This window comes from Chlorocebus sabaeus, chromosome 13 (assembly GCF_047675955.1).
Source record: "Chlorocebus sabaeus isolate Y175 chromosome 13, mChlSab1.0.hap1, whole genome shotgun sequence".
Lineage (NCBI taxonomy): Eukaryota > Metazoa > Chordata > Mammalia > Primates > Cercopithecidae > Chlorocebus > Chlorocebus sabaeus.
This window is the reverse complement of record NC_132916.1, coordinates 47,162,646-47,183,520: the sequence shown is the minus strand read 5'-3', so window position 1 is coordinate 47,183,520 and position 20,875 is coordinate 47,162,646. Positions and strand designations below refer to the sequence as shown.

General features: G+C 38.2%; 1 protein-coding gene across 1 annotated transcript in view; it reads right to left on the bottom strand.

The window, feature by feature from the left end:
* The window catches only part of CLVS2 (clavesin 2), a 72,585-nt gene extending 51,986 nt beyond the window's left edge, over positions 1 to 20,599 (bottom strand). The window contains exons 1-3 of the mRNA XM_008007179.3: positions 20,083 to 20,599; positions 18,654 to 19,610; positions 5,657 to 5,831 (exon numbers count right to left, since the gene is read on the bottom strand). Coding sequence (XP_008005370.1) covers positions 5,657 to 5,831; positions 18,654 to 19,042 — 564 coding nt within the window. The 5' untranslated portion in view covers positions 19,043 to 19,610; positions 20,083 to 20,599. The remainder of the gene's footprint in view (positions 1 to 5,656; positions 5,832 to 18,653; positions 19,611 to 20,082) is intronic.
* Between the last annotated feature and the right edge of the window lie 276 nt (positions 20,600 to 20,875).

Below are 20,875 nucleotides of genomic sequence, written 5' to 3'. Positions count from 1 at the left end.
TCAGTTATGCATGTGATGAACAAAATGTCACTTTTTTTACACACTACCCTTGTCACTGTTTCTCAATGTGGTTATGCCTGTGCATACAAAATGTGGAAATAAACGTTCCCATCTCCAGGCTGCCTGAATGAATACAGTTTATGAGTTTGTGTGTTTACTTTCAAAAAGATAGGCACTGCTTCGGCCCCCTCCCATCAATGCATCAAAATGCAGCCTTAAGCTTAAAATGTAGCTTGTAAACAAGAGGTTTCTGCTATTGTCCAAAGCATTCTAAGCCTGAAAACTATTGGCAGCTTAATAACCACTGCAAAGAACACTGTTGTAAAACACAGACTCCTTTTGTTTTATTATGAACCTAATTTAGTCAATATCTCACTAAGTTCTTTTCTGCCTCTCCCTTAACCATCTTATACACACACAGATACACACACACACACACACACATGCACACGTGCAATTTCAAAACTGTTAGAAATTACAAATAGGTAGGACTTGAAGGACTGAATAAGCAAATGCTATAGTGAAGCTAAGGGAGCTCTTCACGCCGCAGCCTTGGACAGTGATGTTCCAAGTCATTAGCATGTCCTCTGTTTTTGGCAAGATTCCCTAGGTAGGACTGGGCTTCCAAATACTTAGAGCCAGAATGTGTAGCAGCAGCACTTTTTGCCTTCCACATGAATGATCACAGCTCTCAGAACTAGCAGATTGGTGGCTGCTGGTAACGCCGGGCTTTTGAGTCAAGTGAAAGGGCCAGTGAATTGATTACATATTCTTTATTCTGTCACAAGTCCTACTTATTAAGGGCTCTTACAATATCTGGCACTATTTTAGGCATTTTGTGATGGTCCTACATCTGAGTCTTATGTAGCAATTCAAAGAGCTATTCAATCCCTTGTTACAGCCAAACCCCTTGCCAGCAAGCCATGCCTTGACTACATTATGTACTTATTGGCAGATGGAGTTTGGGGAGTTCTGTCAAATTGTGAAGGCAAAAGCACAGAGACCCAGTAGGGCAGAGCTAAGGGAGAAAAACAGATAAACATGTCTCAAGGGCAGCAGGGTAGGATTAGGACAAGCTAAAAAACATCTACAAATTGGGAGATTCTGGATTTATACAAGATTCTGAGTTTCTCATTACTAAAGAGTTATAGGGATACTTTATTAAAAAAAAAAAAGTAACCCTCCTTCTCCCCCCCAAAAAAAGCACGTAATTTTACTCTAAATTCAGAGTCTAAGCTTTTGTAGATATCTCTAAACAATTTGTGTTTTAGTTGGCTTTCCAGGCAGATATCTTAGTCGACCAGTCACGTTCACTTAATCTTGTATTGATTTTCGAAGAAACTTTCTGTTTCTATGAGTACCCTAATCAATTAACTTATTGTAATTAGCAAGACAATTTTCTATTTTTCTTTTCTATCAAATAAAGCTGAATACTTTCTTAATTTTTTCTTTTTTTTTCTGTTTGCCACCCTGAATATTTCCTTTCCACAAAAAAAAAAAAAAAAAAAAGTCTGACGTTGTGCCTTACCTATCAAAGAAATACATTTTGTTGGTAAAAATAGTTGCTGTCTTTCATATTTGAAAACATTTGAAGATTTTTGCACAGAGAAAGCATATAAACTTGCCTTGGACCAATATTATGAATGGCTTATCACTTTGTTGTTATATTAATAAAAGTTTTCTTTGGTGATCAGCAAATGGCTTGCCCTTGGCTTTCATGCTTTATCCTCGAGAACTGGGAGGCTCACAGTAACTTAAAGAGATGGCTCATTGGGAAAAGAATATGGTTCTGCCACACGGTGTCAAAAAAGTCCAAAGTCACAGGCCAGTCATTTGTGATATCTTTAGTTAGAATTGCACTGTCTATTCCAATAAATAAAGTTAACCTATATTAATATGTGAGAATTTGAGTATTGGTGGGAGAAGTTACTCTGATCTGAGCCTACCTACTATTCTTAGAGACAGACCTGGCAACAATAGAAGATTCATGAAAGACATTGGCCTTTGGAGTCAGACAACCAGGACTCAAGCCTTGAGGTCAGCTGAGAAAATTTGATTAAGCATCTTAAACTCCTTAAAGTTTCATTTCCTATCCTATAAAATGATACTATTATAATTATTTCAAAGGTGGGATGGGATTCTCCAGATCTAACCTCTCTTTCCTTTGATCTAAGTCAATTCATTTATCCAAAGGATGTTTTCAAATCAGAGAAGTGATTAGGACGCTTTCCTGTCCCAAAGCTCCCTATATTTGGAGAGCACAAGCCATACCATATAGTATGCAGTTTTTATGCCATACAGTCAGGGTTCAGCCTGCCTTTCCAGCCTCATCTCTGGTTATTCTCCGCAATTCATTTCCCATTCTAGCCATGTCAATACAGATTCATCCTGTGTTTTCAGCCCCCTATAGCTGCATGTTTGTTCAGAGTACTTCCCCAATGTTGCCCTGATCAATATATCCTTCCTGTTTTTGTCCATTTAGCAAACTTTCGCTCAACTTTCAAAGCCAAGGATATCTCCATAATCCCCACCTTTCCAGCTATGCCTAGAGTTTCTTCCAAGAGAAACAACGATTAAATTTCACCAGGTGAAACAATCCCATTCTTTGCTTCTAAAATGAAAAATGTATTTTATTTGCCACCCAACATAAATATATCTAGATGCTATTTAACCACAGAAAAACTGTAGAAAAGAATACAGTCTGTGTATCTAAAGTCTGAGCACCAAAAAATACTATGGTATTATTCAGATTTCCAAAATCAGTCAACTTTAATTCATCACAGTTTATGCAGTCACTGACTTGTGAGAAAGGCAGCACACATCCAGAAAAATATGCCACCTGAAAAATGAGCTGATCCACATCAATTACTTTAATCATTGATATTACTTGCTAGGTACAAGATGTATCATTTCTAATATAATAACACTTGAAAATTGGTATAAATGAGTAGACTGAGATGCAAACAAGTGCCCAGGTATTTGATGCATGGCAGGGCTGCCATCCAAATCCTGTTCTGTCTGACTCTAGAACCTTTTTTATTTCTACCTTTCCACATTGTCCCTTAATTGATCTAATACTATATTCATGTATGAATATATATAACAATGGTTCATGTATCTTTATACAAGGTATAGGGTGCTATCTCTAGCCAGGTCACTTTAAATGCTCTTTTGCTTAAGAAAAAAAAGTAGCCTTATGATGTGGATTGATAGGTTACAGCCAACTCTAGAGGAAGAGAGAAAAGGAATCTTCAAAACAGAGTTACATCCCATTCATAATGCACATAAGTTTCCTCTCTGGCTGCTAGACTGGTGGTCTTTCTTATTTTTGGTTCAATTCCCTATAATTTTTTTTATGTTTGTCTAAATAAAGGTGGCATGATAGCAGAATGATGGCATAAGTTCTAATTGACTTATTTAAAATCTTCTCATTTCTTCATTTTCCTGACTAACTGGAAGGGATTTATTACTGTTGTGGTGGTGGTCTTGGCATAGTGGTGGCTGTGTTTAGCAACCTAAAACTGTGTATGTATCTTTACTTCAAACATTTTGTGATCTTATGATGATATTGAAAAAAATGTTTATTCATATTCTGAATGAAATATATAGTAGTACACAATATTTCTCACATAGCAAATGCAAAGTAAAACAGTGACTTGATTTAAAAAGTCAGAAAGTATTACTTCAATACAAGAGTAAATATGAGATCATGCGTGTCACAATGGAACATTTCTAGCAATCCTATATTCTTATTCAGAATTCCATTGTTTTTAGATACACACATAGTAGACACAGACACAGATACAGACACAGACGTAGGTATAGCTATAACTATATGGCATTTAAAAGTCAATTTGAACTGAAAATAAAAACGAGTTTAAAGGTTAGTAACACATCAAATCTATTCCCAGGAAGAGCTCCTTCTCTTAAGTAGCTTCTTAATTGCGAATCAGGAGGAATCAACCCTGCTTACTCTGTCTTGTGTTCTGGGAAAAAGGAGAAAGAGGCTGAGATATTTGTGGGGAACAGAGAGAAGGCAGCTCCAGATGTGCAGCCAGAACAGGTCCATACAGGTATGGGGATTATTTCCTTCACTAGACAATAAGCACAGAGGTTTTCTCTGAGTGTAGCTCCTGTGGTGTTCACATGTAGCACTTAAAGAACTTCTGATAGTAGTTACAGCTAACAAGGAAGCTCCCAAACATCTACAAGTTGTTAGTTTGTTCTCCTGCAGTGACTTATCACAGTATTATTTAAAAACTCCATAAAGTAGGTTGGAAAGTAGCAAGATACTGAGTCTATTCTTGAAGAGTTTTTTATTAAATTTCTTGGGAAAAAAATATGAGTTCTCCAGTCCTTCATGAGCTGAAGGCCTAGCCTAGCTCCAGAGCAAAGAGAAGACACAGGTTAAATAGGGACAACAATTGTAAGAGACTAGATTACCATTCTGTGTTAGGTAACATAGTGGGTGGTAACCATTCTTGTTCACAACTGAAGAACACCATATACATGCTGGAAATAGGGCAGAGCTAGGAGTGATTCTATGTGATATACACATTTTCAAACATGCATTATCTTATGCTGTCTACCATCTTGTATTAACTGTCGCAGTGGAGGTTTCTAAAAAGCATTGTTTAAGATAAGACAGAGCAAGGCTGTCTCACCAAGAGCAAGTCAGGAAGCCTACATCAGGAAAAACCTATGTGGAGAAGAAACATCAGTGTGTCTTAATAAGTCCAGAGGCAGAAATCAAAGATTTCCAGCACCTGGAAAAGTTGCCCACTTTTAAGAGGTCAGCAGTCATCAGTTTAGGTGTGTATATATGCAGTCAGAAATTACTAATGAGTAAAAATCTAGATGGCTTGGGCTTACTCAACATTGATGCCCCGGTCTAATGAATGATGTCACTCAAGGACTAACTCGCAAATATTTTTAGAAGTTTAAAACCAATTCCATAAGTATTGTACACAAAGTAGCATAAAGCAAAGAGAGAGAATAGAAGGACACTCTGGAAGTTAAAAGCAACTTGACAATAGCAGGTTTATGACAGACCAATAAATAATAATATATATCCCATCTTCTAATTCCCAAGCAGTTAAACATTATTCACTGGAAGAAGCACTATTACTATATAAATTCCATGTGACAGCCCCTGCCACTCACAAAAAGACCCAATGAAGTCTAAAGAAAATTTCAGAGAGATATCTTTGTATCTTAGAGACCAAAAAACATATTGATTGACTTTCCAACAGTTGAACATATTGCTGATCATATCCCAAATTCACCAGGTTAAATGAAATAATGAAGCAAGTATTTAGCTAATTAATATGTACAGAAAAGAGAAACAAAAACAAGTCTAAATAATCATTACAATCTAAAAAATATTGCTTGTTCTGATTTTCAAGATTAAAAATCTCAGCTCATTACCTGTATTTATGTTTAGACAGGGAGCACTGTACTAGTGTCACAAACTCTCTTTCTTCAGGGTTTCTTCTATAATCCTTTCTTCAGTTAGTATTTTAATGTTTGTGCTCAACAACTACAATTTTTTTTTGTTTTTGTTTTTCTGAAAGTAAGACATTTTGTCATTCTAACACATTAGACAAGAGAAGTCAAACAGAAGAGACCAAGGAAGTAGGTAATTTGCATATCCTACCTGCAGGCCTTCAATAGCTAATCGCAGCATACTTGGTGTGAGTTTAGAGGCTTGCTTGAAAGTGAAGTTACTCCAGTCTATGATCAAAACAAACCCATTCACCTGAAGCTCAGGATCTTCAATCATGGCTTCTAAAGAAAGTAAGATGGCGCGCAAAATGTCCACCAGTGTGTACCTATCGGCAACAGAAAAGTACTAAATTAGGTCTGACAACTATTTTTATAAAAAACTATAAAATATTTTCTAGCACACTAAAAATTCACTTTAAAATACCTTCAGAATCTTAAGGAAATAATTTTGTTTAAAAAACTATTTTAGGAAGAGGTTTAATTTATATGTACTCCAAGAACATAATCGAATGTAACATGTATTCTGCCCAAACAAATGGCAAGGCTTTCTCACATGTTATCATCATTTAGTTTACCTCCAGGCCTTCTTATGATTTTCTAAAATCTCATTCAACTAACCCAAAATTAGGCATTGCACTTTTTAAGTGGTTCAAAAATGCCCTCAGTAATATTGACATTTAATTTCTTCATATTTGAAAAAACTGAGAATGAGATTTGAGTGAGTCTCATCAATAAATGAAAACACTGTACATGACAGCTATGAATAAAAGTTACTCAATTCAAATGACTTGTATTGAGTTTGTATCATAAAGAAAAGGAAAGGTGGGAGGGATAGAAAGAGAAGGAGATAAATATAAATAAAAGTGGAAAAATCATGGAAATTTACCTACAATAATACAAGCCATCCTAACTCAAGGGTTGGATTTTTTTTTTGTTTTATTTTCTGCTTTTACCTTAGCACAGTTCCTGGAACGTTCTAGTAACCCAATAAATGCTCTTTATGTTACTGTAAAAGGGACTTGATTAGAGTAGAAAGACACTGGTTGGAGATTAAGACACCACTTCAATGAAAGCAATGGAACTAAGAACAAAAATAAGAAGCCAAATTTGAGTGGCATTTTAGGCAATCTTGCTATACTGTGACAATGTGAGGACTGAAATTAGGGAAGCGTAAAAAATGACACATATTTTAGCTTCAAAGCCTGAATACATAGTAAAATTTTTAATCAATATCAATAATGAAAAAATAGGATACTATTGGAAATGGTTGGAAATACAAAGTTTTGAACAGAACTTATTGTATTTGAGAAACATATAGTATACCCAGAGAGGTATATCAAGCAAGATTCTGAAAAAAATGGATCCTGAACTCAGGGGAGAGCTCAAAACTGAAAATTGTGGAATTAAAAGCATATGGACCCTGAGTTCAAGGAAGCAAAGGAGGTAATGCAGTCAGAGTTGAGAGATACATCAGATAATTATTCTAAAAAGGGAATCTCTAGAAATCCCAGCACTTTAAGAGGAGTCAGAAAATTTATGGAAGATGTTAACAATTTCAATTTTTAAACACCTTGCATTTTAAGTTTTTTTTCTCGTAAGACATTCAGGGGAGATTTCAGGAACAGCTAGAGAAAGAGATCTGGACCTCAGGGAAGAGGCAGGATGGGGAGGGGAGTGGATTAGGAGTAAAAATCATTCCCATTTATTGGAAATGATGAGTTCGTTAGGAAGGCAGTATGATACAGTGAAGATATATGAGGGAGTAGGTCTATTTTTACTTCTAAAAACACTTGGATGTGCTAGGAGACAGCATAGTAGTTCCGAAAGGAAAGAAAAACATTGGAACTTCAGGCAATTTCTCACCATTTCAGGATCTCATTTCTTCACCTGTAAAATCAGCAGTTTGGAACAGAATCTTGTTTAGAATCCTAGCATTAATCAAGCACAGGGTATGGTGTCAGAAGACTTCAAGATGCAATCTCTGCCCAATGCCTCATTAGCCATATGGTCCTGGATATGTCGCTGCTTTATAATTCTGAGGATCACTTAACTGTCCCTATCTCACGCTATTCTCATCTCATTGGCCATGGTTGGGGGAGGGTTGGGGGCAGCACCAGAGAGTCATTAAAGAGATGACTCAAGTGAAAACATTTGTACAATTTGGCACAATTCTAGGTAGAAACAGGTGTTCAGTAAATGTTGGTTGGAATACACACATAGCATACTTTTTGTTAGGATGATAAGCATAGATATAGTGTACTAGGCAGAGTGTAAATCAGAAATGATCCTATTACTATCATAAAAGGCAAAAGTCAAAAGGCTTAGGGATACAGCATCTAAAAAACTACCTGAATATATAAAATAATAAAACTTTTTATAGACCTCTGCTATGTATTTGTTATTAAATCTCTGAAGCATGTGTGGCTGAACACCTTTGAAAGTCATTTTATGGCTGACCTACCTCCATTTTAAACATAATGACCTGACACACTATCAGGACCTGAAGCCTATAAACATAGGCACTGGAAAGTTGGAGCAGGAAGACCATATTTCTGGTTGAAATTCAGACCCCCACCAAAAAAAAAAAAAAAAAAAAAAAAAAAAGTTTTAGTTTCTGAAATTCATAATAATATCATGGTAAAGAAAATTAAGGATTCGAAAAGTCCAACTTCAAAGGTTTCCCTCATTATGAGATTGACCATTCTTATGTTATCCATAAGAAATTAAATAGCATTAATACTAAAATGCCATTAAATAAAATGTAGATTTGAAATCAGCTTTGGAAGGATGATACATTGTATGTAATAAAAATTAATCAAGGTACCAGTACAGACTGAAAATAAGAGGCAATGTGTTCTAAATAACACACTTGAAGTATGGTTCTCCTAAACTGTTTCAAAATCAAGATAAACGTTGATACACATATCATTATCCCAAAGGAAATAATATAAGGCAAATCCCAAAATCAGCAATAAAGAAAAGTAGGTTTGTAAAATTTTCAAGACTAAGTCTAACCACGTTTTTTGAATTCAATATCTGGCTCCAAGAAGAGAATCAAATGATTTTTATAAAAATCATATTAATTTAGAAGTTTAGAAAAAGAAACATAAAAATATATTAGCTAACTCCATTCAATGGGCAGGTCAAAACCACTCTTGACTTAATTCCAGTCCCCTATTGTCAAACATCTCACATTATTACCATTAGCAGCTCAGCAGGCTATTCCTCAGCAGAACAGGACTACACAGGATCTTGCCAGAATCTGTAAGATATCTTCCAAAGAAATGTAGCATCTATGAATTTCATCTCTTCAGGACTCCTGCCATATTCTCCTTTTTAAAATTATTTTAACTGTTATAATTTACAAATTAGAGGTCGCCACAATGAAATATTCTACTTGTTCATGTTTGGGGTTTACATTGAAATTGTGTGAGTTCCACCATAGCTATTCTTCTCTTGTATATGCTGAAAGAAAGCTATAAATCAAAACTACCACATTATTACAGCTCTTGACTCCTGATTGTGCTTCTCAAAATAGCATTAAGTAAAATTTGAATTTGTGAAAAGAATGCTGTGTAGCATGTAGTAAGAATAAATCATGACACCAATAAGAAATTTTACAACTGACACTGGACTATGTAGAACACTGCTCTTGGAAAGAATCAAAGCTGCTAGAACACATAGACAACATATGGAGAAGACTTTAATATCCGTAGCAACTATGTACTACCTGTGCAATCAGAAGGAAAACATCTAATCCTTCTTGAAATTTTTCAGTTATGAAATCGGTCTTCCTTGCAGAGTAGGATATATACTCATGAATTAATTATTTGGGGCATGTTTATGTAACTTAAAAGCCTTTTATAACGTAAAACTCACAGCTATTAACAAATACAAAATAAAATGCGAATCCCTGATTATTTGTCTAATCTTAGCTTGTTCTCACACACCTTGAAGTTACTGAACTTTGCTAAGCCTCCATTTTCGCTTTTAAAAACGGTGATAATAATAGTTACATCATAGGACAGAATGTAAAATACTTAGCCCAATGGGTAGTACATAGCAAACAATAAATGTTAATTTCTACGACTTCTACATTTGTATTACTTTTGCTCTTTCAACAATCACATATTCTATACTTGCTTTTTGTACTTTTTAGTCACTTAATCTTAACTTCATAGAATTGTTGTGAGGACAAAATGAAACAAAATAATATATGTAAAATTTTTAACAGTACTTGACATAGAATAGAAACCATAAATATTTGCTGCAATCATTGCTGTTGAAACTCTTCTATTTGGTCTGTGATGCTGCATTGAACATTCTCTCCTTCAACTTTTCTGGTCACTGTATTATCTTTTATGTTTGGTTCCCTGCTGCAATTATTCAAATGTAGAAATAAGACTTTATTCCCCTGCTGTCATCATATAGTATCTCCTGGAGTTACCGAATCATGCACTCATCCCCTTGGTCAATACATTGGTGATGGCTCCATATCCACAGAGCTAGTGTCAGTCCTGTGCAACATCCTCATCTTTCTAGTTGCCATTTGAACATTAGCACCTTAGTGACTCCTTGTTACCTGAAATATATTAGTGTAACTCAATTTAGTGTCTCCCATTTTCCTCTGGGATTGCCTACATTAATCAATTTATGAAGAATCATTCTCAGATATTCCCTTTCCTTCTCCCTCTACATTTATTCACCAAGTCCTACATTTATTCACCAGGTTTTTTTCTTTTTTGTCTTTTACATATGTACACGTCTTTGGCATCTAACTCCTTCTACTCGAGTCCTAGCTTTATTTCCTAATATAATAGCACCTGTGTTTCGTTTTCTTTCTCTCCCATCTTTCTCTTCCAGAAATCTTGCCTACCCTCCATTGTGTGATAAATTGTCCTAAAACATTAATTGGCCTGAAAAATTGTCCTGCACACAACACTATTCCCCCATGGCTCTTTCAAAACTGCACCATTCCCTTAATAACCATACTTCTCGTTTTGTACACCGTGCATAGGCTCACCCCAACCACCAAGGTCTTGTCATATTCAACCCCCAACAATCTGGTACACTCTGATGCTTTATCTTCACTTAAATCTAGGGGAACACTCCCCTTCCTTTTCACCTCACCTAAGTTCTACCCTTCTCTGGGCCTACAACCAGCTTGCCCTGCTCTTCAAAATTGTCTACTTGCTGGAGACCTCAGCGCCCTTTCTCTCATATTCTGAAATTCTGGTGCTTCAGTGTTTGTTCTATGGCCCCAGACATATAAGCTTAGCTTAAAAACTCTTTCACTGTTTGATACCACTTTCTATCTTCAGCACCAAACACTGTGCACCGCACACTGCGGGTGCACAATAATATGTGTTGAAAATCAAACTATTTCCCAAGGGCATAGACCATGCTGCTTTATTTTACCTACAACAGTCATCAAAGTGCCATAATGTATCATTTAAACATAACATTCACTTAAGGCTTCCCTGTCAGCCCAATACAAAACATGCTCCTGGACCAGAAAGAGGACAAGAGCCTTGTACTGCCACACTGTGGAGGGGCGGCACCCTGCCTGCAACCAAGAGCCCCCTCAATTTTTTAGATCAGAGAAGCTTCCTCTCCTGCCTCTGGCCATGCAATTTTTTTGGTGACTACCTGACCCATGCTTCTTTGCTGGGGTTCACAGCATCTCCTCCTCTATCACGGCTTTCAATCAGGGCAAAGATCAACTTAATGACAAATAGGTCACGTCCCTCTACTTTTCAACCTTTTCAGCATGACAAGAAAAAACTAGTATCTTGGCATCGCATTGAGCAGCACAACACCAGCAATTTCTCTTTGTCAATAAATCAATCAGCCATTATTAAATTCTTCATTAAGGCTGCCCCCACCCCTCAGTTTTCATTAAGCCACATTTTCTAATGTCTGAAGCACTTCATAGTAGAAGGTGCTAGGGGGAGGGAAAAAAGCAGAAGAATTACCTTTATTAATGCTGCAGGGTACTGTTAATGGTAAAGCTGATGAAGCCTTCTAGGTGTTTTATATTACTGAGTGGTAATAATAATAATATGTCTATCTGGGTAATAGTTTAAGATTTCCAAAGCAATTTCAAATGCATTATCTTAATCTCAAAACAATTGCAAAATCTCTGAGCTGAATTTGTTCCTATTATTTCACAGATGAGTACAGAGGGTCTCAGAGAAATTAAACAGTTTGCTTAAAATCACCTTAGGAAAAACGGGGAACCTAGATTCGAAGCCAAGTTCTCTAATACCACATAGACCAGTGCTCTTCCCTCCTCATGGTGCCTCCTACTCAGAACAGAGTTTGATGAATAAATAATTGGTCTGCTTTTTCTTTTTCTTTCTTTTTTTTTTTTCTTTGGAGATGGAGTTTTGTTCTTGTCGTCCAAGCTGGAGTGCTATGGCATGATCTCAGCTCACTGAAACCTCCACCTTCTGGGTTCAAGCGATTCTCCTGCCTCAGCCTCCCTAGTAGCTGGGTTTACAGGCACCCGCCACAAAGCCCAGCTAATTTTTGTATTTTTAGTAGAGACGGGGTTTCACCATGTTGACCAGGCTGGTCTCCAACTCCTGACCTCAGGTGATCCACCTGCCTTGGCCTCCCAAAGTGTTTGGATTACAGGCATGAGCCACCATGCCTGGCCTGGTCTGCTTTTTCATGGTAGCATAATATGTATATCAGAAAATAAGAGATCAGGAAGTCAATATCCTGGCACTCTCCAGCCTCACCACAATAGGGAACTTTGGTGGAGGAAAAGCAATAAGACATCCTTAGGACTCAGAATAAGAAATGGCTAAATCCACAATCCCTGGAGGAAATATGAACTCTTGAAATTTCATCTGTCTGGCTTGTATTACTGAGCACAGATGATTAGATGTCTGAGCCTTGCTTTAATATTACTTCTGTGGGAATGTAGGTGAATGAGAACAAGAGAATCACTGGAAATGAAACATCCACAGGCAAAATGTCTTTCTCTGAAGAAGATGGGTAAAGAAAAACTTTTGCATCTATTGCCACCAAAAAATAAAATAAAATAAAACAGAACCGTGCTGGGAGCACACAAACACATTGGAAAGGCAACTCTTTTTATCAGGGCCAAGTACTTTAAGCAAACATCTGGTTAGTAAAGTCTTTGTCTTCAGAAAGTTTATTCTTCCACCTTAACATTCTGCTCTTAATTGCCTGTATTGTTATATTTAATCGAGATTTTCTAAACCATAGATGGAATTATCTTTAATTATCAGACCTCGATTTTTTAATACATTTGCCTTTCCCTAGATTTAGGTTGGTAACTGTCTACACACACACACCCAAAAAGTGACTAATTCACTTACTAATTGTATGATCATGAATGAAGCACTTAATTGCTACAATACACACAGTAGAATTATTTTTAAATGAATAATGAATAAAAATGGAATAATAAATGTTGAATTCAGTTAACCAAGCAGGCAATGTTTTTCCTACACAACACTGAGTAGCCCACAGCTGCCCAACTGTCCCCAACTTCTAGCACTGGTAAACAATATCCTCATTAGTTGCATATGACCTCTGAGAGTTACTCAGCTTTACATGTTTTTTCTTCCCAGAGAGATACTATTACATATCGCTTAATAGTACAATGTATGTGTCTTTATTTGCCCCCAGCACCTACTAAAATGCTACGTACATAACAAATGCTCAACCAAAGTGTATTTTTTTAATTCATTTGAGCGAAATAGTAATCATTCAGTTTGTCATTTGATATCATAAGGATCCCACAAACAGGAGTATCCTTTCCTTCATGATACTATAATAGTGTAATAACCACTTACTATAATAGTGAAATAGATGTACCTGCCCTCAGTGAAGTAAGAGAATTTAATATTTCCCTCAGAAAGGGGGAAATTTATTAATTTACTAAGAATAACTTGTTAATATACTATTGGCTCATGTTTTAAAATATCTTTAAACATTTCTTTTGAGGCATCCTTTCAGGACACTGTAGTAACCTCAAATCCTTTGCTTCTCGACCTTGTTTAAAGTTGATTTTGAAACATGAAAATAGCTTGGCTCAGGCCAGACTTAGTCAACGTCCTACTGAAGGTTGGCACTTGTAGCTTTTGCTGTTATTTCGGGATTATTTTACTAATTATTGCATAATTGCCCCAGTTTTTGGAGATTGTCCTATTTTTGCAGAGATTCATCACAGTATTCCTCCAACATTTATCAGGACAACTTTTTCCCTCCCCTATTTGCCACGATATGTACCAAGAGTATACTTTGGAATAAGTTGCAGTCAGCAGAGGACTTGTTAAAAGAGTTTCCCTGAAAGGAAGCAAGATGGAAGCTCTGCTGGGACAGAGGTCCCATGGAATACACACCTGCCATTTGTGGTCTGGCCCTAACCAGTATCCACCCAAAAGACAGCAAAGCTATGCCTCCAGAATTTTTAAGAGAAGAACTCCTGACTGTGCCACTAGTTATAACTAGGTATTGAAGCAAAAAGTTGGGAATTATTTAATATGTTAATAAACCGAGAAAAAAATTCTTGAAAAATTAAGCTGCAAAGTTAAACCTCTTTTTTTTTTTTTTTTTTTTTTTTTTTTTTGCTTTTTTTGTTGCTGAGTATAAATATTTCTCCACAATTATCTGGATAATTGCCCTGGGCTGTTTTAATCTATTCCTGTTCATTTTATTTTATTTTTAGTACAATTCCAGAGATAAGTAAAGCTTTGTGACTGGCATTAATGCACATCTGTGTAGTCTGTGGCTATGTTTTAAAATTGTAAGCTATCATCACCATAATCTTCTATTCTGAACACTGGCCATATTATTTTAGTAAATGGAAACATGATCATAATTCAAACTGAACCACAAATAGCAACCATTCATACAATGTTTGCTTTTGTATGAAAAAGCCACACAGTAGGAGAAAACTGACAAGCTTTTGGGGCAAATTCCAGGAAAGTTGAAGGATCATATCAATGTCTGAGCCATCAATTTTCTGCCCCTTCCAGAGCTTCACTACTGTAAGTGGTAATCAATGTCCACTATGATAAGCCAAAGACCATGCATGGCGGCCAGTGATTTCTGGATTGCCACCACGCTAAGAATCATTTCGGTTCCAACTGTGCTTGTTTTCGAATGGCCATTAACTAGATTCCAGATAAATGGTGGTTTGCTACACTAAAGTTCAGAGAATTACGGTTTCTAACGACTATTAACCATATTCCAGATAAATGGTTGTTTGCTCTACTAAAGCATAGTGAACTACGTACTTCTAATGAGATCTAGAGAAACGAAATATGACTTGCAGGCTGACAACTTACAGGTGAACTCTCATACTTCCTATCATCATTATGTTTCAGCTGACACAATTTCACTCATGAATATTTCCAATAATTATGTGACAGCAGATTTCAATTTCTTAGATACCTGTTTGCATGCTCTAGGACCTAGAATGCCATGTACTTTCTTTCCAAGTTTCCTTTTCTCCAGCCGTGTTAACCTCTGCTAGCTTTATGACACATTATCCTCACACTGTTGAAAAGATCATGCAAACCATTTGAAGGTATTTGCTGAGTCCTAAGCAGGTCACTATCATTTAGGAAGGAAAACAGTATGCAGTGCATGGAGGATAAAGGCATCCTTGTGATGCAGTGTAACAGTCAAATCGTTTTGAATTCCATGGCGTTTACATTTGTTGTCAGAAATTATATAAGGCAATCTAAAAGGAGATAAAATTATATGAATCCTTTCCAAGGCACAGCTCAATAAATGTAACAGGTCATCTGGGCCTGCCCTATTCTTTTTTTTGAAAGAACCACAGACCACACTGCAAGTCATTTTGACATTTGAGTATTTCCTTTTTTTTTTTTTTTAGATTTGTTAGAAGGAGGGTACACTGTAAATATTACGATTTTACGTTAGTCTTCTTAACGATGCCATGTCTCTCAAAAAGACTTTGGAAATCATCCAATTCTTTACAATAACCTAAAACTAACCTACACTATATTGCAGCAGAAACAGACACTATTTTATTTATAGTCACTGTCTCACACGCTTTTACTGTTTTCAGTGTCCTGAGGAGCACAGAAAATTGTCCTACAAATTTGATAGAGGCGAAAGCATATATCAAATAAATCTCTACTCAGAATTATTTTTATACAAATGCATAATTCAATCCAACTCTAATATTTATTGAGCATCTACTCTAGTTCAAGTGCTGTAATAAATATGATAACATGATGTAGTCTTTTTCTTAGATCAATTCTGTTGGGGGTCTTTACAAATTTTTAAAAAATTCATAAAATCTTGTTTTTCCTTTTGTAGTTGGAAAGTTATAAATAACCTGCTTTCCAAATAAATGAAGGCATTTTCTTCTGCCTCATTTCTAGAATTTACCTATGTAATCATCTACACTTCTCACATACTGTTTCTTTAAAACAGGCTACTTTTTAAGAAAGTTGTTGAAAGCCAGGTGACTCACTTAACAACTCAAAGAATGTTGTTAGGATTATTTTCAGACATGCAGTCTTCTGGAGAAATCCAGGTAGCTTTGGATTGGCGGGATCAAGGCCTGAAAGGTGAGAACATCTCACTCACAGAACAAGGGAGGGATGAAGGACAAGAGAAACTAGCACATGGCATCATCCACCTAACAGAGCAATAATAGTAACTTAAACATCTAGGGAAAGAGGCAGACTTCTGTAGGAGTCAAGGAGCCTTCAGGGTAGAGGAAAGGAATTCAGGCTGAGAAGGGTTGGTAACATCCTGGCATGGGCAGAAAGGCAGCTGTCCTTTGAGTTTCAGAGCAGGAGCCAAGGAAGTTTTTATGTACGTGTTCCAGTGAAAAAGGTTTATAGAGGGCGCCAAGATGACAGATCTGTTTGTCCACTAGTCCCTGTCATTGGGTTATGTAGATTTGGGATAAACGGAAGGTGGGGAAGAAGAGGGAATTACTACTTTTGTAATATAGAAGAAACTCGACTGAAATTTCAACTAAGCTCTAAATCACTTGTATATATTTTCACCTTGATATGCTATAACTTCTTGATTATACCTGTTTATTTCCAACCATAGAAATAGAATTCATAATTACAATTCTAGACATCTTGACAGGGTATTTCTACAGAACACAGCTTTTCATTTTGTTCTAATACACAACATTTTAGTATTTAAGATTATGTGTAAGTTTAATAAAATATAATTCCATATACCAATTATTAACTTCCTTTCCATTGTAGATTTCCAGAGAAAGAGAATTTGATTATTAGTTATCTTCCCTTTATATGGAAGCATGAGATGGACAACTAAAACAGAGGGTCTTTAATAAATTCAGAATTATCACCTTCTCATATATATGAAAACTGTAAGTGACTTTCATCTTAATTAGGTTTACAAATCATTATGAATTTTAGTGTACTTATAGAAATTAATGAAAATAGGTCTGATTTTATATATATATAAATTTTATATATATATATCTGATTGCAATCTGCCTCCATAATGGTATCTCTAACGGACTTCAAGATTTATATAAATATAAAATTTCCAGTTTCCATTTCACTATAGCTAAATTAACAAAGTTCCAATCTGACATACAGAATATTAGTTTTTCCTTGAATAAAATGTTTCAGCTTTGTTACACACAGTCATTGATTTGCATGACCCTACAATGTACTTTTATGATGGAAAAAACATTTTTAAACAAAAATTGTGGTCAATGGATAAAATGTTGTAATTCTTTAAAATTTTGAGCTACCTGATAAAAAGCCGAATAACATCTCTATAACTGGCCAAAGTAAGTAACAAAACTCCATTTCCTCTGAATGACTAACTCTGTATGAGTTTCTCAGCATTATGAATCTTCAGGTAGTAGTTTGTCTTTCAATTTGCCTAAAAAAAAACCAGAGTGATTCTCAACCTAGAATTACAGGGAAAAAAAATCACAATAAAATGAGAGAAAAAATAATTAAAAATATTAATTTATATTCTAAAATACCAAGACTCAGAAGCCTATCTGGAAATCTCTATGATCTACAAGCCTTCTCAGTAACTGTAAATGTCTTGTACAATGGCTCCAGAGATGATTTAAACTAACCAGATGCATCGAAAGTCACCATTCACAGAACTAAAAATACACCAATGTCTTAACAAGCAGCTTCTTATGATTCATAGCTCTGGTAGCATTTTTAAGTCCCAGGAAATATATTTAACTTTGAACTTAATTGAAACTACCTTACACAAGAGCCTTTTATAATTTCTTATATCTTTCAGTCTGAGAAAATAGTTCTGATTGAGGATAGAGAAGTGTCATTGTCTACATTTTTCTATAATAATGTTGATAAAAAGAATATTATTTCTCCTCTATTAAATAGCACAGGAGCTCAAAAAGTCCACCAACTGACACATCTGAATATTTTCCACTTCCTTCCAAAAGATGAAAAATCACATGAGACAGGAAACAGATTCTTTAGATTAGTGGCAGGTGTAGAACACATACACCAGTCAATGTACATTTTCAGTTTCAGCAGGCATGCTCAGCGACAGAGGATGAAACTCTTCCTTTCATTGAAGGGACACACATCATATTATTCCTTCTTCTACACATCATCAAGCAGAGAAGTTCCCAAGCAACAAAACTACTTGCTTTTGGTCGAACACCAGGCTATGCTTAAAAGATATAATGTCAGTACCAAAGAGAGGATGATGATGATGATGATGATGATGATGATGACCATGATGATGGATCTAGTTTAATAATTTTTTTAGGAAGAAGGAGGAAAAGTTGTCCTTATTTTCATACTGGTTTATCCAGCCTAATAAACTTATTCGGAAGGTGAAACATATAGAGAAGCTTTATTTACAAGTTAAGTAAGTTAGATCTGGTCGCAATAATATGGTTAAGGTAGCACCTTAAAGCTGCAGTAGAAACTGGGTGTTAATGAAGTAAGTTTTAAAAGCAAAAATACAAGCCCTCCTCCCTTCCCAGGGTACCCACCAAAAACTCATCTCCTGGTTTGTTTCTCTTTTCTCCAAGCCGAATAAACAAAAATATCAAATCTACAAAACCATGACACTACTCGGGGTAAATTCTGGAAAATGGGAGAGTAAAAGAAGAACACAAGTTTGGATTTAGGATTTACCTGCTCTGATCCCAATTGGCAGCAAAAAGGACTAGAATCTTCCTGCCATAGTGGTCCAGATTGGCCAGGCCCCCCGGGAAGCCATCTTTCAGTGCCTGCTTGATGCCAGGGTCGGTGGCCTTAAAGCTTTTGAACATGTCCAGGTTCTGCTGCCGGTACTCAAAGTACTGCGCCAGGAGGCGGAAGGCCTCAAAGTGATGAAACTTCCTAGCCCGCAAGAAGCGTAAGATGAAGGCATCATCCGTACGCAGAAAGCCAATGTCCGGCCTGGTGATGACCATATCCCTCACCTCCTGGATGTCCTGGTGCAGCGTGTCTGGGTTTTCATTGAGCTCCAGGCGAGCTTTCTCCAGGGTCTCCGGGGAGAGACCAGCTTGCAAATGAGTCATTGTTCTGCCTATCCCGGAGATTTCCCTCAGAAGCCCTTGTTGACTGTCCCAAAGCAAACCTGGCCCTTGCCACCACCAGACTCCAGCCCCCAGACCTCCTGCTGCCTGCTTCCTCTCCCCTACAGGAAATTAATAATCTTGGTGTCCAATCAAGTGCCCTGTTGCTCCTACTTTCCCCCAGCTTTACTGGGGTGGGGGTGGGGAACGGGTGGTGTAAACTTCTTCCTCCGCCCCCTAAAATACAACACCCCACTTTGGCTCCCTCTTCCCTTTCCTTTAAAGAGATATAAACCCCTGAAGGGCTCTGCACTCCTCTTCTTGTCCTTTCTCTCTCCTAACAAATCACCCCTAATCCCACCTAGCACGGGTGGTTCTGATCTTGGTACTGTCTTCTTCTCTTCTCTTCCAAGATGTAACAAAAACAACCCCCACGCACATCTCAGCCCCTGCACTGTGAATGTTCCTGCAGTCCCTGCTGAAGGATACGCCTGCCAGGGGTGGCGATGGAAATTCTGATTAATAATAAGGTAGCTCTTCAGCGCGGAGCTCCAGGGCGGGGAGAGATCATCTTTGCCAGAAAGAAAAAGAGACAGAGAGAAAGATGGGGAGAAAGGAGATTATTTCTCCCTCTACTTATTCAAAGACGATATTTTTAAGAGACATATTTGTGTGATCGATTTAAGATTATTGTGATCCAATTAGGTGGAGACTCTGCAGATAGCGTACCTTCCCACCTCCCCTTTGAGATACACCGTGATCTCATAAGGCACCAGCAGGGGTTTTGGTGGCGTTGGTACCAGCGTGGGCTCCCCCAACCCCACCCCCAACTTCTGCCTTCCTCTAGCCCTTCATTTCCAGGGACTTGCCGCGGGGTGGGAGAAAAAGGGGGGGGGAGGGAAGGAGGAGACCGGGGATCTCTCTGGGAATGCACATTTCAAAAACGAAGAGAAGGGGAGAGCGTTGGGAGAATGAAATAAAAATGTCCTTATGTTTTCTATAAAACCCCAAAGCAAGAAAGAAGAAAGAGCAGCCGCTCCTACCAGCAAACCCGGAGGCGGGGTCGCTAAGCAATGCGGCACTCCCTGGCATCCATCAGCCGCGGCTTCAGCAGCGGCGGCGGCGGCGACAGCGGCAACAACTCCTCTGGGCGGGATGGAAGGAGTAGAGAAGAGGGGCGGCGGCAGGGACCCGGGCCGAAGATGCGCTCGGGGGCAGCCGCGGCCACATCGTCCGCGGGCAGCCCGCAGCCTCTCCCAGCAGGAGGGGTGGGGATCGCAGGGCTAGGGCCACCGCTGTCCCAGGTCCTCGCCTGGCCCTGCCATTTTCGCCTTCGGGAGAGAAGGTGGGGAGGAGGACCCGAATGCCTGGATGGAGAAGGCCACTCGGGCGGTCACCGCCTTTGTGCGCCCTCCGGGAGCAGCCGGGGCGGTGGGCTCAGCCGGGCGGTTGCTGTGCGGCGCTGGCCTCTCCTGGGGCTCTCCCGAGCTGTCCGAGTCGGGCGCGCCCCTCCGGGCTGCGGCGGCGGCTCCGGCTGCTGCTGCTAAAAGAGGACTCGGCTGAGCCCAACTCCTCTCTAATTATCCCAGCACAGATCTCGCTGCGACGTAAGCACTCACTCAGCTCGCGCGCGCACTCCGCTCCTCTCCCTGCCTGGTTGGGGTAGGATGGCAATTTGGGTGGCATCGAAATATCCGGAGCCCTAAGTTTAGGCTGCTCTTCGTCCCCACTCCTCAGCAGGCTGCTGAGCGGACGTCGCCGGGCCAGCGGGGCGGGGGGGTGGGGGGGCAGCGATGCTTTCCAGCCTCCCCACGCCCCTCTCTCCCTTTGTGTGCA